Source organism: Rhynchophorus ferrugineus, unplaced genomic scaffold (assembly GCF_030347505.1).
Source record: "Rhynchophorus ferrugineus isolate W39M unplaced genomic scaffold, kcgeb_rfMv2 rfM1, whole genome shotgun sequence".
NCBI lineage: Eukaryota > Metazoa > Arthropoda > Insecta > Coleoptera > Curculionidae > Rhynchophorus > Rhynchophorus ferrugineus.
This window is the reverse complement of record NW_027472580.1, coordinates 81,346,601-81,372,088: the sequence shown is the minus strand read 5'-3', so window position 1 is coordinate 81,372,088 and position 25,488 is coordinate 81,346,601. Positions and strand designations below refer to the sequence as shown.

The window sequence follows — 25,488 nt, the reverse complement described above, 5'->3', positions numbered from 1 at the left end:
TATTTAAACGTTATTTGAATGTAACGCGTTGCGACAACGCGAAATACATAGTTAAACAACTCCTGCAAATATGACATTAATTCCTGACGCGAACAAATACGCTTCAGCGTTTCAGTCAGTTTCCACCCTTTTATGTACAGGACCGCACGGTAACATTCGTCTCAATTTTAAAGCGTTATTTAATATTTATATATCAAAATTGCCGACGCCTGCGAATTGCACATAAATCAAAAAGTGAAACAGAACCGCCATTAGACCTACTTACGTATGGATGGAGAAGTGACGTTGAATTTTATGTCTAGGATTCCACACTATTTTAAAATTTCAGGTAAAAAGGTTTGTTGGAATGAAAAGACGTTTTTATTTGTACATAATGGAGGGAAGAGATATTTTGGCTGATTTAGTGCGTCTTCAATCTTTTTTTTTGTGGGAACATTACAGGGACCATTATTAAGAATAGAAAAAAAATTAGAGCACATTTTTAGAAATTTTATTTTAAACATGTTCAATATGGTGATCCTTCACATACACTAATAACTATGTTTAAAAGTAAATATTTGTACAATTTCATCATAATAATTCGGTATTCCTAGGATATAGAGAAGGATATCCTTTTTAACATCATTATTTTGGGGTTAGTATCAGTTATAGAAAGACCAGCACCTTTTTTGCGTACAATAAAGATTTAACTTCATTCAACATTTTATTTGTACTTTTACGACTTCGTTGATTTCTTAATACCTACTATAAAACAGTTAATATTGCACTTCTCCATACAATGCAAAGAAAGAGTTAACTAATAATTGATTTAAAGCTTAACATTATAAATGTTTATCTCCAAAAACCATATGTATCTCCAAAAACAATGTTATGTATCTCCGAGGAGTTACATAAACCGAAAGAAATAATAAATCACAAAGCTTCAAAACCTCTGTTATCAATTTATTCCTGCCAGTTTCTGTTATGTACATGTTATATTTACGCTAACCTCAAATTTAATGACACTTCATTTAAACATTTAGATTTTTTCATCTTTTAAAATATCTGTAAAGTCAGTAAGATATGAGTATAATAACAAATAAACAAAAAAAGTAGAGTAATACGACCATTTTTCATTCTTACCTTTATCACAATCTTCAAATAAATTCTGTTTCCTATCATTTAACATAAAAATATATCTTTTGTTCCATAACAATCTACAAAATTAGTGTTATAAAATGATAATATTTTACAAATAATTCCTAATAATTCCTTTGAAACAATAAATAACAATATTAAATTAACAAAATATAAATTTAAAATTAACCTAAATATGACTTCAAACCACAACTCTCGTAAATAACAAGGCGTATATAGAAACGGATGCGTAGCTGTGAAATATGTCAGGCTAGATTACAACAAATACGGATGTGCAGTTCTGACCGATCAACACTTTCTGTGGAATCTTTTTACTGTCGTCTCACAACAAATGGCTGTTGTAATAGTAACAAGGCAATTGAAAAGTCGCCGGCCTACCAGAGCAAAACACTTTTTTTGGCAAAATTATTTTGTTTTCTTCAACATAATTCCTTTCAATGGTGATAAGCGACCCTCCTACTTTTCGATGCCCTTTTTGCAGTACGGTTTGTCGTTTGCTTCAAAACAGGCCTAGGTTTTAGTGATCACCTCTTCATTCCTCTTCCCATCGAGCACACTTTTGAGATCTGAGAACAGGAAATAGTCGCTGGGGGCCAGATCTGGAGAATCCGGTGCATGATGAACCAATTTCAAGCCCAATTCATGGATTTTTGAAATTGTTTTCACTGACTTGTGACACGGTGCATTGTCTTCGTGAAGTAGCACTTGCTTTTTCTTCAAATGCGGCCGTTTTTCGGCGATTTCGTTCTTCAGACGGTCCAATAACGCTATGTAATAGTCGTTGTTGATTGTCCTCCCATTTTCAAGGTAGTCAATGAAAATTATTCTATGCGCATACCAAAATACAGACGCCATAACCTTGCCAACCACCTCTTGCGTTTTCCCACGCTTTGGAGCGGGTTCCTCGTGTGCAGTCCACTCGGATTGTCGCTTGGACTTCGGATGGGACCATGTTTCATCCGTTGTCACATATCGACGCAAAAACTTGGGTTTATTACGCTTGATAATCTTCAAACACTGGTCCGAATCATCAACTCGTCGTTGTTTTTGGTCAAAAGTAAGCTCGAGCGGCACCCACTTTGCAGAGAGCTTTCTCATATCCAAATATTCGTGAATGATATGATGTACATGTTCAGTTGATATCTTTAGAATGTATGAATGTATGTTATGTATTCATTTAATTTCAATTTACAGTCCTTCAAAATCATCTTGTGGATTTTTTAAATGTTTTCGTCGGTAATAACCTCTTTTGGGCGTCCACTGCTCACTTATCATACCAATCCTTGATTTTTGATTTTCCTGGGGCTGTGTTTGGAAACTCATAATCAAACCAAGCTTTTACTTCAACTGTATTTTTCCCTACAAAAAGCAATATTTTATGAAAACGCGAAATTCCTTTTTATCATTTTCTTCACAATAACAAAAGTTGCTCGCCCTCAAAAATTTTATAATTCACAAACTAATGTCCGACAGCTGTCAAATGTATACACGCATCTTTTGAGGGTTAGGTCTAACTAAAAAACATATGGATTTATTTCTAGTAGCGCCATCTATGTGTCAGGCCGGGAACTCTTCAATTGAGTTGTCAGGAGACAATTTTCTGTTCACCGAATCTTTCAGTTGAAAATATTCTGTGTCGGTTATATCGATTATCCCAATAATAGTTTTAATCGCCACTTCGCTTTCGTCCAATTCGAATTTAAAATAAAGAACAATATGGCTTCTCTTTTCGTTAATAATTAATCCACCGATATGATAAATTATCATCCCCTGATGTTAAAATTCGAACAAAAACCCCATAAAAAATTAATTAGTCCATCACAATAAAATTAGACATTTTCAGGATATTCCGCGGCCGATGGGGGGAATTCATTAAAGAAAATCAGATTTTACCGCCACGTCGCCTAATAAATGTTATTGTTACCGTCATAATTAAAATTTAAAGCGATTTTATTGAGCCGCATTGTATTTAATAAACAATAAATATTGTGCGTTTGTCGGTGAAAGAGAGGGCGCCCTACCTCGACGCCAACACCACCACCCGCCTTCCCCCTGACCCCGTCCATTTGTCCCTGCGCATCCCAACGCTCGCGTCCTTTTATTAATAAATATCAGTGTGGTACCGGGGAAATTCAAGAATTGCGTGAAGCAAATGCTTCCACGTTAAAATTACATTTTGTTTTTATTTACGATGGCAAACAGAGACGTTTATGATGGTACGGGGCGGCAAATAAAAATACGACCTCTTTCTCCATCATTACGCCCCTTTTTCCGTTGGCGTTATTCCGGGGCCTCTCCCGAACGTGGACGGCAAAAAAGGGGTAGACGTTTCGAGCGTCGTTTTATTAAATTTAGTCGAACCATCAGTTTTATCGCGCGTAATAACGCTCGAGGAATTGCTCGGAGCGGATTTATCGGGCCTATAAATACTAATCTTCGTTTTTTTTACGCTGTTATGTTATATGTTCGTTACAATATTGATAGAATACCGATTGGTGAAATATGACGAAGTGGTGTGCAGAATATACAACATTTTTCGGGAATTAATTTTTTTGCGTAATTGCCTATAATAGGATTCAAAGTTAATATGTTTAGATAATATGAGGGTGTATTTTGAAAATTTCAAAAACTGTATTTTGTAGCATATAATTCAGTTCTCTTTCGGTTCACCCACATTTACATCCCGTCCCGATCCCGATCCCGTATTTAGAAGGAATCTTTGTTAGTTTGCTACGGGTTTTCCTTCGGTTCTTATATCCTACCTATAAAGTGTATCCGTTAACAGATTCTTCAATATTTTTACATAAAAATAACTACATTTTATTATAACATTTTTTTAAATTTACAGACAAGCAGTTTGACACTAGTACATCTCTTATTCTGGCAATGTTCTTATAGTGTAGCTGTCTTTTCTCGGTTTTGTGCAATTCACAATGTATGTAATTCTACAGTAGAAGTAATCCAATGTTAATCAACACTGCAGACAACTTATTTAAATGGTTAAAGATTATCATTCTCATAATTTATTCATAGATACGAATGTATTTCAACGTCCGCTAGAAAAAACTTTTTTTTTAGTTATCTAAACTGCAATTTTTTCTCTATCATGGTCACCAAATATTCCTCTACTGGGGCTATTTCCAGTTTGTTACATTATCAATCTTATAATTTTAGTTCTGTCTAAGCAGGTCTTTCCTTTTCATTGCATCAAATTTTGACTAGGTAGCTTGGTGGGCGCAGTGGTAAAGGCGGTAGGACAGTCCTCCTGCTGTTGCGATAGTCGCGGGTTCGAATTCTACTGGGCCATGGTCGTAAATTTGTGTTTGTGATTGTTTAACGTTTGTAAATGTCCCTAGGCGAGAGTGAAAAATCCGGCCAGGAATATGACCCTAGTCACGTCATTAACCAGGCTTGGTAAGACCGTGGTTAAAAGCCCACATTAAGCAGTTGGTGGTAAAAAGGAAACCACAAAATATATTTAAAAAAAAACTATTACTATTTCCATACAATCAGCAGTCAAGCTTATAAAGGGTTGTTTGTAGCTTTAATTCCGTTATAAGTTTTATATTGCATAATTTGCAAACAGTTTAACTTTTGTCTGCTGGTGTACTATCATCTTTAAAAATTTATCGACAATACGGTCCTAGTTTCCTAAAATAAAAAAGTGTTGTAATGTTGACTGACATGAGGAATAAGTCAACGAGAGTAAATCAATGTATACTGAATTCACCTATAACCAAACTATTCATATACCAACAATTATATTAACCTCAATTTTAATCGCCTGTAATAACGCTCGAGGAATTGCTCAGGGCGGATTTATCAGGCCTATAAATACCAATTTTCGTTTGTTTTACGCTGTTTTGTTATATATCCGTTGCAATATTGATAGAATTCCGATTGGTGAAATATGACAGAGTGATGTGTGGAACATACAATATTTTTGCAGGAATTTTTGTTGCGCAATTGTCAATAATCAGATTCAAATTTAACATGATTTGGTTATATGAGAGTAGGCTGAAAACTAACTCTAAAAACTGTATTTTGCTGTACGCAAATGCATTAATTCAGTTCTGTTTCAATTTCATATAAATATTTAATTTAAAGTTGTATATGGTTATGGTTATTTTTAGTTGGAATTGGAATCAAATATAAGGTATTATTGATCATACTTGACGAGATACTAAGGTCGCCTCTAGCCTCTGAAATAGACCGCAAAATACTGACGAGCCTTTGTAGAGCCATACTGAAACTTGTTATTTATATTTTTCGCAATAACACATATCTGAAAATAAGCCTATCAGCTGTTTAGATTTTGTGGCGTAATCTTTATGGTTTCTGGTGTGCTGAATCTAAAAGTTACTTTGTTTTTGTCAAAGGACGACATTGCGTTGAAAGAATCTGAAAGACCATTGAAGCGTCCAGCATAGTCTGATATTCAAGACGCTTTCATTGTCTAGAGAAATCGTTCAGTTTGCTCTTTATTCATATCTTCCAAATTTTCCGGAAAGTGATCCATGCCATTATCATGGAGAAAATGTAATTTTAGACTTATTAGTCAACCTAAAGATCGAGATGCTTTTAGCATTATTTGGCGGTGTGTTTGTATCTCGAGTCTTAATGACAAATTATTAATTAATATTATTAATATTATATTATAGTTAATAATTGCCAAATAATTTCTCTATGATTTCTGCAAAATATGCCTTTTGAAGATGCATAATGGTCTTGGCGAATTAGTTATAAGCCATCAAATGTTTGATCCGACGAAAACAGCTTCCTTCACCTTTGTTTATGACAGAAAACCTTAAAATTATATTTTTGATGTAATCTTAGCAATTATTTCATCAATCCCAACTTTATAGTAGTAGTAAAAGAGTTTTATGTGCCGATATCGATACTTCTTGGAGAACGTTCCTTTCACCAACTTTAAGTTGTTTCAGCGCCAATTCTTCTTGGACCAATAATTTACTCGGTCTCTGCTATTGCATAAATAAAAAACACAGAAATTTGATAAACCCAGTTTGTTTTCTAGGGAACTTTTACAGTATTTTAAAATCTCACCTGACAACAATGGTCTTCGTATTATAATTAGAAACTAATTCCAAGATCGTATAGGTTCCTCTTTGAGGTCTACGAAATTATCTAGGCGAATGGAAACCAAAAAAGCCCTTGTAGGGCAGTACCGTTTTAAGGCTTCTTTATATATGTATATATGGAAATATTAACCTTACTTTCATCTGTCAAGTCCTGTGGTGTTGATTGTATAACTGGTTAACAAACTGTTGTTCTCTTTGGAAAGGTAAGAAGTGAAATAGATTAGATATCTAAACCAGGAGGAAGATACTCCTGGTAGAAGTAAATTACGGTGTTTGAGCTTTGAACGTAGCAACTGAAAAGCATATGTGGGAAGATTCAAGTCTTCTTTAAACTAAACTTGGCTTGATTTTTAAACTTACTTTCTCATTTATTATTTCAATATAAGAAGCCTCTTGGTAAAAAATACTGCATTGTTTCCGTATTATTTCCTGATCAAGCGAGGTAAAAGTTAAATGCCATATTATAATTTCAGTAAAAATCTTTAAACAATATTAACGTCAGAAATATTTCAATTTATTTTTTTTATTAGAAAATTTAATGTTGGTGTCCCTGGAGATTTTGAATCATTGCGTGTTCTAAAGTACGAGTACATCATAATGCCTTAACACACAGATTTTGTGGTAGAATAGTACTAGATATTTATAGCTAGAATAAGAATTTTTTAGTCGAATTTTCATAGTTCTGCATAAATCGGGTTCCACTTTGATCGAAAAGGCTTGATTAAAATATTGAATATAAAAAATCGGATAATCGTTAGATATAAGGCGTAATTAACATTTTGTTTGTAAACAGTGATTATTTAAACAGAGAATATTAATTAATTTCAGTTTTATTTTTAAAATTTAAAGTAACCAACACTAATTAATTCGATAACGCGCATTTAATAAAACATTGGCCATCGGTTGATTGCAGCTGATTGGTATAGTCCGCAACCTCAGAAAACGCCACATGAACAACCTTTGTGCAGACCATTGTCAAACCAGATGCCCGTCTACATACCCTAGATATATTTTATTATACTTATCAGTTACATATAGCGAACAATAATTTATTCGGAAGTCCACAAAGTAGAGCCCTAATAAACAGTCATGTCACTTACCTTCATCGCCAGTACTAAGGGGAATTAGCTCTCCACTTTCTCGTCGCCAAGTTATTGAAGGTTTTGGAGAACCTGTTGCAGCACATTTCAAACTGATGTTCGATCCCTCTCTGGCGACCATATCGGCACTAGTAGGGTAATCCAGGATATCTGGAGGAACTGTAAAATAATTATATGTATTAATATAATCACGTAATATAAGACCAAACTATATGTCATCCTTATAGTATATAATTTTATTTTATGATGCAGACTTTCAATTATTTCTTGTAAGTTATGAATAGAAAAGGATGTTATTACATTTGCTACGAATCATTTATGATTCGGGATGGGACGGAATTAATAACACCGCTTATGGCCTTGGAACAAAAGAGAAACTTTATTATTATCCCTGGTATTTTATAGAGACTCGATACAAGTTACAGCGAACTCTAATAACTGTTCTTCCTCTTTGCTACACTAGCTCTTGCATCGACGCAAAATCACATATTTAACAATATCAATGATCACAAGTCTGTATTGTAATGACATTTTAACTTATTTAGTGATTATATGTCAATAATTTCATGATTTTTGTTGTACTGTGAAAGTACTGTTGAAATAATGTCGAAGATCAATTTTATTACCTATACCTCAATAAAATGGTATAATATAACTACCTAAGTATTAAGCGAATAAGTGTTATTGAGTGTATTTTTGAGTTTGATGTATCTTTTTGCTGCACATTTTTGGATATTATGTTTTTCATATAACCATAGTTTAATAAAATTATATCAAATGAATCTGTTAATATCGGAAGTATTTATCAAAAACTCAAGAATATGAGGATTTTTGCGAAACTGTTACAATTTCTTATTCGGTAGATATAAATTAAATATTTTATGTCTATTTTTTTGTGTAATATACTTTTTTAATAAACGGTCCTTAAAAAGATTCATTGTGGATAATGTGAGGAAAAATATGGCAAAGATTATTTCGCCATTCTTCATTGCAAATTTAGTCCTATTGGATTTATATGGGAGTATTTAGGCATCCCCATATCACGCAGTTGTTTAGACGAGAATTGTTTAGACTTATTGAAAGAATTGTCTACAATAACACCTTCGGTTTTGAATAGCCCGATCACAGATTCGGAAGAAAAATTAACAAGTGTTGGAGTCGTGAGCAAGTTTTCAATAAATTAGAAATTAACAATTTAGTAATTGACTTGAACAGGGACTCTGGTAGTGCAATTGACAGTGGCTGAATGAAAATTTCCTCAATGATCTAAGATATGTATTAGTATTACTAACTATTATAGATAACAGGATAAATCTATTATTAAGAAGTATACTCATATCAATGAGATTTGATAAGGAATCTTGAGATACACAGTAACGAAAGAAACAAGAACTAAACGTAAAAAAGTAATTATGTTCTCAAAAAAAAATGAAATACCTTACTAATAAAAAAAAATATAAGAGTGGTTATTTAATAAATTGTTATTTAAAAAAAATTGTTATTTAGGTGCACTAGAACTCAAACAGAGCGTACCACTACATTAAAGAATGCTCCTAAACCTCATAGTAAATGGTGTAAAAAAGGCTACAATATAAATATAATAAGTAATATGTAATACTACACTACCAAACCAAACCAAACCAATGTAGCTGCTGTACTAGAATGTTAATGTAAATTATATTTTATAACGTTTTCTCTCTGTTTATCTTTCATTTCCCTGAACAACATTAGATTACATATTTTTAGGGTCTTGTTATAATTTTGGAGAGATTTGTTGGAAAACACTTTGGATTCACCCACCCTATAACCCAGACCGTACCGCAGAAATCTCTTAATGGCTATACTTCTTCTTCTGGCTTTTAAAAATCATTTGCTGTAGTTTTCCTCATAAGGCTCAGAAACTCTAAAGTGGCGAAATTATGGCTTTAAAAGAAGTGACAAAGTGTTATCGATTAAAACGACACCAACACACTATCATGAAATTTCAAAAGTCATGAAATTACTTTTCTCCAAAACTATTTTTAATATGAAATTTAAAAAATGTTTCTACGAATTGTGCGTTCAGTACTAATGAGTAATAACAAAAAGAGACCGAACTCGCTGTGATGGTAATTTCCCGAAACTACGAACGAAAGGTATAATTCCGCAGCCTTTAATATCAAATTAAAAGTTCATTCAAACTCAGAACGGCGTCGGTATAACGTTATTGGTTCCGTCAGAATGTTGTCGTTCTCGGCTGAATACATACATTTCTCTTTCAGCAATAATAATGATAATCCCGATTATGGAGTAATTATTTTCACGCATGAGCGATCGACAATACGTGACACCAACTCCGCCGAGTCGAAAGTTGTGAACACGCCTTATTTCCTTCGGCATCGACTAAACAAACTTCGCCCCAACTCAATTAAACATTCTTTAATTCTAGTTTTAGACGTGTCTGCTCGACAGAACGAAAGTCAAATGGTCGAAACTGTTCGCTCGTTGCTACGTAAATAAATTAAAGTCCCTCCAACAACAGCGGAAAAAAATGTTTAATTAAAAATCTTTTAGGACGAGTTCCACTTTTGGAGTGACGTTATCTTTATAATTGCTTCAGAGTTCTCGCTGATAAATGCTGTTGCATAGTTTTCAATAGATTTTCCGTCAATGCCGCAAGTCTTTAAATATTTGAAATGCTGAATGTATTTCTAAAACAGCCACAAAATATAAGGATATAATGAAGGTGTTTGATTAGAATAGACACGCGGTAATGTTTACAGTCGTGTCTTGAGCGGATTTTCTTATTAGTATTTATTAGCTTAAATAAAAGAGAACGTAGAAAAACAATACTGGAGACTGATATGGGGAAATCTACTCGATTGGCCAATTAATATATTATGAAACATCAAGGAGTTGGTGAAGAATTTCTAGACCACAGAACTATGTACGTATAACTTTATGGTAATATTGTGTATGGTTAGGTAGGCACTACTTAAAAGATGAGAAACGCATCATGATATGGACTCACTGAGGCAGAAAATCAGTGAATAATACATTGTTGATAATAAAATATGAATTTAATTTAAAGAAACTCCAAGTGGGAGGAATTACCAAGACAGGGGATTATTAAAGCACGTAAAAAATATAATGGAATTATCTGGTAACTAAAAATGTGATGTAAGTCAGAAACTTGGCATCTATTCAATATAGCAAGTCAATTTTAGTTTTTACTTAGCCCTAACCCTCTAAAGATGCGTGTATAAATTTCACAGCTGTCGGATTATTAGTTTGTGAATTATAGCGCTTTCAGTGAAGCAACTTTTGTTATTGAGAAAAAATGGATAAAAAGGAATTTCGCGTGTTGATAAAATATTGCATTTTGAAGGAAGAACATACAGTTGAACCAAAAAGTTGGGTTGATGCCGAGTTTCTTGACACTGCATCAGGAAAATCAACCATCAAGGATTGGTATACTAAGTTTAGACGTGGTGAAATCGGCACCGAAAATGGTGAACGCTGTGAACGCCCAAAAGAGGTTGTTACCGATGAAAACATTAGAAAAATACACAAAATGATTTTGGATTACCGTAAATTGAAATTGAATGAAATAATAGACACTCTGAAGATATCAACTGAATGTACACATCATATCATTCACGAATATTTGGGTGTGAGGAAGCTCTGTGCAAAGTGGGTGCCGCGCGAGCTCACTTTTAAACAAAAACAACGATGAGTTGATGATTCAGAGCAGTATTTGAAGGTGATCAAACATAGTAAACCCGAGTTTTTGCATCGATATGACAATGGATGAAAAATGGCTCCACTGCGAAGTCTAATCGAGAATCATCCGAGGGGACTACACACGACGAACCCGCTCCAAAGCGTGGGAAAACGTAGTAGTAGCCTGGGTTATAGCGTCTGTATTTTGGGATGCACATGGAATTATTTTCATCAGCGACTATTACATAGCGTTATTGGACTGCTTAAAGGGCGAAATCGTCGAAAACGGCCGCAATTAAAGATAAAGAAAGTGTACAATGCACCGTGTCACAACTCAGTGAAAACGATGGCAAAAATCCATGAATTGGACTGGGAATTGTTTCCTCGCCCACCGTATTCTCCAGATCTGCCCCCCAGCGACTATTTCTTGTCCTCAGATCGCAAAAGAATGCTCGCTGGAAAGAAATTTTTGTCGAATGAAGAGATGGTCGCCGAAACTGATGCCTATTTTGATGCAAAGGACACATCGTACCACGAAAATAGTATCGAAAAGTTGGAGGGTCGCTATAATCAGTGTATCACCCTTGAAGGCAATTATGTTGAATTAAAAAAACTAATTTTGTCAGAAATGTGTTTTAGTATGGTAGGAAGGGGACTTTTACAAATTTACACTTTTTTAATCTCACACTAATTTAACTAAAATAAGAAAAATACGAGAAAGACTTACCGACGACATTCAAATAACCCATTTGGCTTTTCATGGGGTCAGTGTTGATTTGACACATATACCAGCCCTTATCCGACTCCCTGACATCACGTATGTGCAGATACCAGCTACGGTGCTCCACCTGCGTAACGGCAATACGGTGATTTTTCGTGATAACGTGAGTATGAATGGTCAAGATAGTCTGGGTGTCTACTCGTAGCCAAGCCACCTGCAAATTTATGTTTTACAGATTAGCAGTCCTGTTTTGTACCAAACGTATATTTCTATATTATTTATAACAATTACCATTTCGTTTTAAGTTTAATAATATCGTTAATATGAACAAATAATTATTCCTTGAGTCAACTGATTTTCAAATCTAATACGGAATGCATATTATTTTTATTGTTGTTATCCCATGGACATTGGTACAAATATAATGTATCTCACCTTTGTAAGTGTTTTTTTGTATTAATTTAAACCCTAGTTTTCAGTTGGCGCTGAGATTAGGAGGCCATAAAATGTAGAAAGCGCAAATAGGTTTTGATGGTTTAAGTTGCACCTTTCTACGTTTATACAGTTAAACAGGTGTGATATATTTAATGGAAAGTATTAGGCAAGACGAGAGATATACGGACGTAGACAGACTTTGCGATGGAATATTCATCGCTTGCATGTATCTAAGTATCGACTCGACTTTAAGATTCTTCAGGAGGTTTAACTACAAGTTATCGATATATATAATTGGTAGTCGTATATGGCCTACATATACTGAATACGACAGGCAGAATAATATTTTTTGGTTAAGAATTAAACAATGTAGCTTTTAATGTTATGATGCATAATATCACTTCATCAGTTTTCTACAATAAAGACAGTATATATAAAATATTTATTATAAAAAATTTATAAAATTTTATTTCAATCCTTTGTTTTATATACTTTAGATCTTCTACCAACATTATACTTTCTAGGTTAAACGGCCTTACTTTTAAAACAACTGCCAATTATCTATTTGGCATATATTCGAAATACCACGAGTCTCTAAAATTAATTGTAGTATCAGATCTGCAAATTTTTCCAAAGTTTGAGAACAAAAATGGGCTAAAATGTTCTCCCCAATCATTCATTCGTATTTTAGTCGGCTATAATATGGCCTAGAGAAAATGAGAAAATACGTGTGCTGAAATAAATAAAATCACCAGTACTTGGAGACAATTTTACCAGCACATGTATATTTTAGGTCTACGATATCACGTTTTCCTATCTATGATTGACAATATCTTTTGTCGAAATCAAATTAACTTTGTACATCTACGAATGTAACGATCTAAATCTACGTCATTTAATGTAAAATTTCATGTAACTCTATAATACGGAAACACTTGTAGTCTATTCAAAGCACTAGTGACGCACGTCATCAATATGTGCTTTTCGAAAGTTGTAAATTCGTTATACAGACAGATAATATTTTTCCTTCTCGTTTGGTACTATTTAAAAAGAGATGAATGCTGTTGATAAGTTCAAACATGTAACCGTTGCATTCGGTCGTTCGTTTATCAAACCCATGCAAAATTCTTCAAAATATTATAACTGTTATAAATTGGCAAACGTTGTTTAATACTTTGTTTTAACAAATTTATTATTATTACTGATTTAAAATTCCGCAAAAGTTTCACGATCAGAGTCAAGAACTGATTGCGTCTGTAACCAGCTATTTCGAACAGGAACGATATAGAGGATGCCCCTTCTTGCCAGTACAATGTGTTAGAGAGGTAAGCATTTTTACTGTCAAATATTAATTGCTAAGGTTTAACTGAAAATATTTTTAACTTATTAGAGCTGCATTGAATATTAGTACGGTCATTAAAATATCTCAAAAAATAAAGAACGATATAACCTTCAATTAACCAGAAAGAAACCATCTTCATGCGAAACGGTAGTCGAATCAAGATCAGCTTGATATTAGTAGTATCAGAGGGCAAATATAAGACATCAATCAAATAGTATGAAATAGCAAATCGTTTTTTCAATTGAAGCATACAATTATTTCATAAAAAATTGTTGGAAGCCTGGAAAGTACCCATAAAAAGCTGAAAGATATGCAGCTGTAAGAAGGATGTAGAACATCCCCTCATACATTATTGGATAATATAGGATTTAAGTGATTTAAAGATAACGCACGAAGGGGTTTAATGGAACTTCTAGACAATGCTTTTAAAAGAATACAAATATTAAAAACAAATAAAAATTCCAAGAAAAAACTATAAGGAATAATAATAATTATATCAATTTGTATATTTAGATGAGACATGGATATTTCAGAATGGTACACTGGGTCACTTATGGCAAGATGATAATAAATTTACTGTAAAGACAACAAAAATTGTCGCAAAAAGGTAAACGTTGGAATGACTACCTATTAGGATTTGCCTTAAAAAATAAGCCTTAGAAAATATACATGGTATATTAGATTGTTGAATATTATGGCCACAAATTATTACGTCTTCCTCCATAACACACACACACACACACACATACACACAAAGACATTCTGGTCGTGAAGGATATTCAAACCAGAACTGCCTGGATTTACGGAAAGAAGCATTGTCGACAATAAAATCTTCAGTTTGGATGAACTCAATCAGACACACTGAAGATATTGACAAATGGTAGAAACGTAAGCAAGTTGTTGACAAATAGGAAATAAATAGCTTAATTAAGATTGAATAAAATGTTATGATTCAAGGCTGACAATTACTGAGACAGGGTGAAAAAACTAAAGCTCAACATATGGCAACTGCAAGCCATATGCGACATATGCAAAATTTCTTCCCAGCGAGCATTCTTTTTCTGAGGTCTTATAATACTGAGGGTAAAAGCAGCGAGAAAATCCTTATCTCATCGTCATCTATTTTTAGACAATTTACTCGTTGCACTATTCAATTTTCACACAAGCACTTAAAGTACGCACGGTAGTCTTTAAGTCTTCTTTCTTTAACATATATCAATCGGTCATCTGTTATAACCTTCAAAATTAACTCCTAGATATAGTGTATTATGTTGGATTATTCTCCGCTTGCTATGTAGAATTGATCTGGCTGCCTCATCAAGAAATTCGAAACCAAGAAAAAATATCAGGGCCATCATCAAATATTACCATGTATAAATATCCTTAAAGTTGACGCTTGCTTGATTTGTGATCACGATTTAATTTCTTAGATCAAAAACTGGATTGATGTCACTCTGTGGTCCTTTCTTTTTATAAGTATAGTAATATACATATAAACCATGGAGGAAGGACGGACCCAAGTCCTATATGTGGCGTTAGCTGAATATGACTTTGTAGCAATTTTAAAATCCTTGCATATACTGGAAACATACATAATTGCTATTACGTCTTTGAGGATCTATTGTCTTAAAATAGAAATGAAAATAATTCGAGTTCGTTGGTTCGAGAAAATTCTTATATATCTGTATATAATAAGAGGTCAATTGAACAGTTGCCGGTCTACCATAGTAAAACACATTTTTTTGGCAAAATTATTTTTATTATTCAACATAATTTCTATGAAGGGTGATACACTGATTATAGCGACCCTCGAACTTTTCGATACCATTTTTGTAGTACATTGCTTAAAAATAAGCCTCAGTTTCGGCGGTCACCTCTTCATTCAACAAAAATTTCTTCCCAACGAGCATTCTTTTTCTGAGATCTTATAATACTGAGGGTAAAAGCAGCGAGAAAATCCTTATCTGGCGTCATCTATTTTTAGACAATTCACTCGTTGCACTATTCAGTTTTTACAGAAGCACTTAAAGTACCCACGGTAGTCTTTAAGACTTCTTTCTTTAACATATACCAATCAGTCATCTGTTATAACATTCAAAATTAAGTCATAGATATAGTGTATTATGTTGGATTACTCTCCGCTTGCTATGTAGAATTGATCTGACTGCCTTATCAAGAAATTCGAAGCGAAGAAAAAATATCAGGGCCATCATCAAATATTACCATCTATAAATATCGTTTTCAATTAAAATGACTACCCCTGGCACAAATGGATGGTTCCCGTTTCACCACCCCCGCATACAGACGCACGCACACACGTATGCATTCACCCTTACCGATTGATCGGGCGCCACGGAACGCTCGCAACAAGATTGTGACGGGCAAACCCCGATACCGGCCGGGGAGCAGTTTTGTTCCGGGGCGACCCTTTTCCGTTAAAATATTTAATCTTGCAATCCCGCCGCTCAAATCGCGCGTTAAAACCAAGGGCGAGGGCGGAATACAATGATGAGGCGCTGGCGGGGTGGAAGGGAGCGGACATATGCCGAACGTTGTCGATACCCGCCCGCATTTACATAATACTTTTAGCCTGACATATGTGTCAATAAAAATACATATCGATTTCCCCTTTTTTATTCGAGTGCCTCTAATTATTTACAAATAATAGAAAGTGCTTGGTATATATAGAAGGTCATTAAATAATTTCATGGAACAGCGTTAATTTGGCAGTGGTACAGGGACAAGAAGCACAGGGAGTCGAGTTCGAGCGTCCGAAGAGGACAGACATGTTGAGAGCTCCGATCGCCACCCAATAGAGTGTCGGTACCATCAAAGTGTCGATACACATGGCTACCTGAGAATGATTGTTCAATAAAGATCCAGTAAATAAGTCACCGAAAATGGAAAGCTCTTTAATGATCACCCCCTTCTAAATGGAAAATTCGATGAGAAGAACATTCAATGAATTACTACAACCCAACCCAAAGTTATACGGAAGGACGGAAGGATAAAAACCCCCCAAGACATGAATAATGATGCCTCGGAGCTATGCTTACTTATAAAGCAGATAGAGACACTGAACGATGAGCTCACGTGAGAAAACGGATTATTAAAAGAGCAAATCAGGAAAAGTGAAAAGGAAAAGCAACCACAAGACAGAGTGGACCAAGAAACATAACATTTCCTACAGTATTATATTTCGCATGGAATAATATCACCAACACATGCCAACCCAAAACCACAAAAGAAGCATGGAGGAATCCAGCCATTAGCACTACGGTACTTAACCAAATGTATAGCACTCGTCCGTATATTAAAAGACCAGAGACTCGAGGGAATGGTATTCTACCTCAAATCTGCTGACAACTACATATTGGCAACCAAGATCCTGGAGGAAAGGAGGTATCCATTAAAATTCTTCGCATCCTCACAGGAGAGACAACTCAAGGGCATCATCAGAGGCTTACTGGAACCGATAATAGATGACTAAGGTAAATAAACACTCCAGGAAAAGAGACTCCATTCATCCCTCGTATACAGATGGCGGACAAAATCCGGAATCACCATCCAACTCACCCAGGTTGTAGTGCCCAGAGACAAGCACTATATGTTCAAAATTGAATATTTGCTGGACGAAAGGGTTGAATCCCAAAGAGGCACCTGCCAGCCGACACAATACTTTAACTGCCCTTTATACGGGCACCCTCTCGATATAAAAAGACAGAAAAATGTCAGACAAGTGTTCCAGCAATCTATCAATATTATATGATGCAAAAAGGTACTACCGCGAAAGAGCCACGCGCTGTTACCTCAAAGAATCTTAGCACCAACTCCCCTGCAATTCTCCTGAGCAAATCAAGGAGGTAAAAGACTAGCCAGCAAGCTATCTCCACAAGAGACGTCGCGATCGAGGAAATCCAGAGAGATTTTGCTGGTCTCGCCAACAACATTATAATTTATTATTATAGCAAAAACGTCAAAAGTCAAAACTACATAGTTCAATACTTTATTTAATACTTTTAAAGCATTTTAAGGGTGTGAATATATCGATAAGCAATGATTCTTTTTTGTCATGAACTCGATCTATACTTTCACGAAGTTGACGCTTGCTCGATTTGTGATCACGATTTAATTTCTTAGATCAAAAGCTGGATTGATGTCACTCTGTGGTCCTTTCTTTTTATAAGTATACATATAAACCATGGAGGAAGGACGGACCCAAGTCCTATCTGTGGCGTTAGCTGAATATGACTTTGTAGCAATTTTAAAATCTTTGCATGTACTGGAAACATACATGATTGCTATTACATCTTTGATGATCTATTGTCTTAAAATAAAAAAGAAAATAATTCGAGTTGGTTGGTTCGAGGAAAATCTTATATATCTGTATATAATAAAAGGTCAATTGAACAATTCCCGGTCAACCATAGTAAAACACATTTTTTTGGCAAAATTATTTTTTTTATTCAACATAATTTCTTTAAAGGGTGATGCACTGATTATAGCAACCCTCGAACTTTTCGATACTATTTGTCCTTTGCTTCAAAATAAGTCTCAGTTTCGGCGATCACCTCTTCATTCAACGAAACTTTCTTCCCAGTGAGCATTCTTTTGAGATCTGAGAACAGGAAATAGCCGCTGGAGGCCAGATCTAGAGAATACGGTGGATGAGGAAGTAATTCGAAGCCCAATTCACAGATTTTTGACACGGTGCACTGTTTTGATGAAGCAGCACTTTCTTTTTCTTCAAATGCGGCCCTTTTTTGGCGATTTCAACCTTCAAACGGTTCAATAACGCTATGTAATAGTTGCTGTTCATGGTCCTTCCTCTTTCAAGATAGTCAATGAAAATTATTCCATGCGCATCGCAAAATATAGACCCCAAAACCTTTCCAGCCGACTGTTGCGTTTTCCCACGCTTTGAAGCGGGTTCATCTTATGAAGTCCACTCGGATGGAAAGGACTTTTGAATTGGAGTAAAATGATGGAGCCATGTTTCATCCATTGTTGCATATCGATGCAAAAACTGGGGTTTATTGCGCCTGATAATCTTCAAACACTGCTCCGAATCATCAACACGTCATTGTTTTTGGTCAAAAGTGAGCTCGCGGGGCACCTACTTTACACAGAGCTTTCTCATCCCCAAATATTCGTAAATGATATGTTGTACACATTTAGTTTTCGTCGGTAACAACCTCTTTTGGGCGTGCAATGCGTTCACCGTCTTCGATGCTCCTTTCACCATGTCTAAACTGGTTGATGGTTGATCAATCTGGTTGATTTTACTAGGACAGTCTCCGGAAACTCGGCATCAAGCCAAGGTTTTGCTTCAACTGTATTTTTCCCTTCAAAAAGCAATATTTTATCAACAAGCGAAATACATTTTTATAATTTTCTTTGACAATAACAAAAGTTGCTTCACTCAAAATGCTATAATTCACAAACTAATGATTCGGCAGCTGTCAAATTTGTACACGCATCTTCCCAGGGTTAGGGGTAACTAAAAAACATATGAATTTAATTCTAGTAGCGCCATCTATGGGTCAGGCCGGTGACTTTTCAATTGACCTATTAAGTTGCTGATGTACAAACAAGTTCTGAAACCCATATGTATTTACAGAACTCAGTTACGGATATATTTTAGGAACATTTTTTCTCAGAACATAGTCTGAATATTCACCGACTTTGATTAGGATATCGAGAGTATAATAAACAAACATAAGGGGAGACTCCATATATATATATATATATATATATATATATATATATATATATATATATATATATTAATACCGTAAATATTACAACTCGAATAAAGGAATCAAATTATTTCACCCCGTATTATGCAGTTTTTATCTAGGTCTATTTAACAAAAAAATAGCACCATTAATACATGAAAATTATTACTAGATTTTAGGTCACTTGTCGCCAACTAATAATAATGTAAAAAACAGTGATTATACTCTATATAAAGTACTACTTCGATATATTAGATATGGTTTGGTTGTATGGAATATAACCAATAATTTGTTAAAAATTTCTTTCAGAACTTTTCTTTTTTCTTCATTCACTATCAGAACTTTAACTAAGTAGAACTATGAAATGTCTAATTCATAGTTCATTACATTCGACCATATTAATTCCTAAGAAGTCTATGTCACTTCTGGGGTTATTGCCACACCATTCGTCATTCATATAAACCGATAAGGATCTAAATTAAATCAATATAAAATATATAATATACAACACAAGTCTTATATAAATAAAAATAGAAAAATAAAGCATTAAATTACCAGCTCGACGCGAAAACTATCGAATAACAAATGAAATAAGAGCAGCATTACCACAATCCCTAGAGTATATTCCATTTTCGCCATTCGCAAACAAACATTCCATATTGAATCCCTCTTTCAAGACAATAACTTAACCCACACCCCCTGCCGAACAGAACCCCTACTCATTTCCGTTTGCATTCTTCTTGACGAAATCGTATCGGTTAAATCAATTTTATCGGGATTTTTAATCATTCCGCGTGAACTGAGATGATATTGATGGAAACTACCCACCCTCGAGCACCCTAAATGTCGGCTATATTAAATTTTATCAATGGGGGGTGGGAAGGGTGCGAACTACGACGTCGAGTATTCGAGTGGTATCGGTGGCCGTACATATTTCATCGCCCTGGGAATATTTAGGATAACACGCGTTTTATTATCTTGTTTAATATCATTGTCGTTCCCTTCTCAGTTAGTACCGAGATGATTTATTGTGGGGTATGATTGGTTTATGACCTTTTACCATTGCGACATGACCAGCATTGAGTTTATTACAGTTTTAGGACGTTGGGAATCGAGGGTTTTATCTTATAGAACAGATGCGAATATAAAACGACTTAATAGGCTATCAATTGTGGTATTCGAGCTGGGAAAATGTTATGTTAGGAGGATCTCCCAGCAATAAGCGGACTTCGTATGTTTATCTACATTATTCATTGTTATAAGGCAAATTTTATTTTATTTTTAGTGTTGTTTTTGCGGTTTAAATACCGTTTCCAGTTCAGAATTAACGAAAATGATGACATGTTCATTTTATTGCATCAATTTTGTTGATTAGCTCAAATAAAACTATACTGGTTATAGCGAAATATTGTTAAAATACTGTTTTCCTTTTCATCCGATAAAAAAGCATTTCAGAACATTTAGAGTATAACATTTGCCACACATAATAATCAATATCTTAAGGTGAATAATAAAAGTTTTTTTTTCATCACCGATTATCAATTTGAATTCAGACAAAAACAATAAAACAATCCTGATATGAGGAGAATATATTTAGTAGCAAAGTTTCCTGTAAACTGAAGCATATGGTATATAGATATACTAATATGTTATATCTCAAACATACTCAGAGTAATAAGAATTATAATGTAGAAATTGAGAACGCCTCAACAAATAAACACTTACTTATATTCCCAAGTCCTTTGAGCCAGATTGTCAAATCTTAATATTCTGGTAATCAGAAAAAGTTACTGTGACAAATAATTAGATTTGATACCCATTTATGTGGATGTACCATAGATGCCTTTGTAAAAATATTTTGCTTATTGTATATCAAGTAACAACACTGAGGTAGCTCTAAATATGTTACAAACATTTGTCAATAACATTACGCGGTGGGCCAAGATATGGCCAATACAATTTTAAAGCTGCGAATTGCGGTTTATATACCGTTTGAAGTTCAGAATTAATAAAAATGATAAGATGTTCATTTTACTTCATCACCTTTATGCTTTATAATATTAGCTCAAATAACACTATACTGATTATAGTGAAATGTTGTTAAAATACTGTTTTTATTTTGAGCCGAAAGAAAATCATTTCAGAACATTTATAGTGTAACATTGGCCGGCCACACATAATAATCAGTATCCTAAGGTGAATAATAAAGTTTATCCCCGATTATCAATTTGAATACAGACAAAAACAATTAAACAATCCCTTAGGTCGATATGAGGAGAATATATTTAGTGGCAATGTTTTCTGTAAAGTTTTTCATGTAAGCTGAAGCATATGGTATATAGATATACTAACATTTTATATCTCAAACAGAGAGTAATAAGAATTACAATGCAGAAATTGAGAACGCATCAACAAATAAACATTTTAAATTACCAAGTCCTTTGAGCCAGATTGTCAAATCTATGTGGCTGTAATATATATGTCTTTGAACCAATATTGTACTTATTGTATATCAAGTAACAACACTGAGGTAGCTATAAATATGTTAAAAAGAGTTGTCAATAACATTACTCAGTGGGCCAATATATGGTAAACAAAATTTTAATACTACGAAAACATTTCACATACAAAAATTATTTGATATGTCAGTTAGTTTTGGTTATTAGTTTTGCATTAACAAGACAGCAAAATATTAGATCATGAAACTAGACATCAAATTCAAGTGCAAAAGGTATGAGGGTCAAAAAATATAGTAGTTGATTGAATGACAATTCGAATTATCATATCACAACAAACTGTTATTATACAAACGAATGTTCGAGCCAATATGGACCTAGGGTGTTAAACTCTAGGGTTACACAAAGACAAGTTATCAAAATAAAGTTATTCTTTAAGGAATTGATAAAATAGTATATTAGAAATGGGGGCATTAGAATGACCTGAGACAAATAACTATCCGGAGATAGTGGAGAACCGAAAATTGAAGAGTAATCTTAGATCTAGACTTGAAGGACGACATTAGAATTTCTAGTAGATAGGGATTATCTGGAGCTTTTATAATATACTAATAATATGCTTATATTTTTAAGCAAAATCCATACCTCTGCATATTATTAAAAAAGAATTTGCAATCAGGTGAGTTTTAACGACATAAAATTAAAATTTCAAACAAAATTAAACAATTCAAATTGAATAAGCTGAAAGGTTTATCTAACATTTCCAGCAAAAGACAATATCAACCCGCCATCCTTCAAACATTAAACAGTGTTACTCTGCTTAGAAGAATAGTGCCAACTATTCTGAAATGGTGTTATTCGGGGAATTAAACTTAAATAGATAGAAACATATTGAAAATAATTGAACTAAAAACAACATAATAATAATTAATAATAAAACAATGTGACAATAAAATAATTCTTCTGGAGAAGATGGGAATATTAAGAAAATGAAAGTGGAAAAAAGTATTGTTCAGCATGTAAAAATTAATGATTATTAGGATTAATGAAACTGGTATTTTTCTAATGAGCCATTCTTCGAATTTATAGAAACTGGCCAGATTGTTTAATACTTACCTAAAATTACTTTTACTTGTTATTTAATACGAGCTTTATACAAAGACTGAATTCAACGTTTACGGTGGTTTGGCTACACTTATAAGCCTCCAAAAGAAACATATGTCAAACATAGATCAAATCAGTTCAATAATAAATAAATAAACAAATGGTAACTCGGAATAAAAACTAACTGATTAAAATGAAAGAAATAGTATGTATTAATGAGGACAGGCCTAAGGAGCAGAAGCTAATACGAAGTAAAATAAGAAATTAAGCGAAGGAAGAGATGCAGCAGGGCAAAACTGTAATGATAGGATATGGTAAGTTGATACTAGATGGGGAGATGTACATATGGACTTACCATTTTCCATTTCTCTCCAGTAAGGCGACGAAGATGATAAAAAGCGTAAAATTGGCGGATGAAAATGGGAATAAAATTAATAAGAAAATACAAAAATTAATTTAATAAGGTAAAAAGGAAGAAGCAGGGAACACATCATAGTTTGGAAGAATTAGAAAAGAGTGGAATGAAGCAATAACCAAAATGAAAAAAATGGATCCGGCAAGGAGTCATACAATTTAGATGGTTCCACTCAACTTTAACGCAATGCCAGATATCGTTGAAGATTAGCTTTTCATGTATGTTTTCTAAATAATCATAAAGATAATCACCATTACTCTGCCACTCGGTACTTAATCTTTAACAGGTGTGTTGTTTCCGAATGTTGCTTTTTTTCTTATTCTCGCTAACTTTACCCCATTAAAGTTCATCAAGGCTTAAGTGTCTGGATAATGAAAAATACGACCCCTCAGAGCTCTTCAACGTTTCTTTCTTTCCTTTTTTCGTTTAATTTAATTATCTAAGTTACCGGACGAGATTCAAATTAATAGCTGAATAATTATAATGAGAAGCGGCCTGTTTATCGAGTTCGGAAAAGTTTTCATATTTAAATTTAATTAGTATACAAGGATTGTTCCAAAAAAATTGCATAAAATAATATCAGTTAAGAGTGAATCATTGAGATCAAAAATCATTGGATGAAGCTGCGTTGTTTCATAACGAAACCGTATTAATTCTACAATAACATTTTAGTAGTGTTTTTATGCTTATGGTGTTTTGATTTAATACCTTAGTACCATTAATAGTCAAAATAGGCAGTTTTATTATATATATTCATATCATATGTAACGCACTGCACCAAGTAATAAAATTTAATTCAGACACTACATTGTCTTCTAATCATTATGAGGAAAAACGCAACAGAAGTAAACTATTAGCTAAAAGCTATATCGACCATCTTTGGAGTGCTGAGTGCATACAAGGTTGTAAATGTTGACTTTTACAGTTGTACAACAAACCAAAGCATAAAAACATATCTTATATAAATTTGGAAATTGTTTGTTATTTCTATTGGAATATGATTTTTGTCAAATTGATGTCACAACTGGCTGAAATGTTGTCTAATTTGGAGCTCTCAATAACTTTTTTAACAATTTGAGACCATATGTCTTCTATTATCCTAGATTTTCAATTGTTTTTACCTTTACCATTGAAGTAATGATTCCTATAACATCATTTATCCTCTTGGAAGTTTGTGCTGACAAAATTACATTTTATTTATATTATTGATCACTGAAAATGAATAGTTACATATCGGTTTTAAAATCTTCTCATTCCACAGCAACTTACTATGTACGATAATTCAGAATTTCTTGCAATTAACCAATAAATTTTTTATAATTTACGTACAGGTTTTTTTGTTTAAAAGAGTTTCGCATCGAGATTTTTCCTAAATTACTTAGCGTTATTGATATATAAGATGATAGTTTAAGTACTGTTTTTGTTATTGGAGCTTATATTGTCATATTTCAGTTACAATTTTCTGATTGCTCCTTCATTATTATGTTTAACAGTAAGTATAACAGAATAAACAGTTAATGTAGTTGTTGTGACAGTTTCCACTTGTGGTACATAACATTTTATGCGAACTAATTTATTAATGTAGTATGTTTTTGAAGTTTTTCATTTCTGAAGATAAATCCTACACGTCAAGCTTTTTCGATAGCTATAGGTGTTCATTAGTTATAACTATATATAAATATATATATATATATATATATATATATAAAGTAAATATATAAAGTTTAAAATTCGTTTTCTTCGTAGATATTGCAGCACTTTTTCTGGATATTAAATAATATCCCGATGCTTTCTTTGGGTTGACTTCAGGTTTTATAACTTTAGTGGCATCCTTTGGCACAACTACATAAATCGTAGAATTTTTGCATTTGCATGTAAACGATACATTGAGGTTTTGTGAAGCACTGGAAGATTAGGATATTTTTGGTGCAATTTGCGCTGAGTGGCAATAATGGAACGATTATTTTCAATTAATATTGTTTTTTTTTCAGCTCGTTCTTGTGGCGTATATTCATGCGTAATAAAATTTGGACGTCTACATAACACAATGGTTAAAGCGAAACTGAGGTAAACGTCACATAACCAAGAGGCAATTCAAAATGGTAGCGGGACTTTTGCCCCTTCTGTTAGTGTTGCTCTGTGGTTTTTTTAAATTTTTTTAAAGACACATGCATAGAAATATTAAATAGTTTATATATTTTTATAATATCTTTTTACTAGAAAAATAAGCCAATCACGC

General features: G+C 33.6%; 1 protein-coding gene across 1 annotated transcript in view; it reads right to left on the bottom strand.

The window, feature by feature from the left end:
- Window positions 1-25,488, bottom strand: part of LOC143200255 (neurotrimin-like) — a 328,665-nt gene that overhangs the window by 117,956 nt on the left and 185,221 nt on the right. The window contains exons 3-4 of the mRNA XM_076410681.1: window positions 11,766-11,973; window positions 7,337-7,495 (exon numbers count right to left, since the gene is read on the bottom strand). Of these exons, the coding sequence (XP_076266796.1) occupies window positions 7,337-7,495; window positions 11,766-11,973 (367 nt within the window). The remainder of the gene's footprint in view (window positions 1-7,336; window positions 7,496-11,765; window positions 11,974-25,488) is intronic.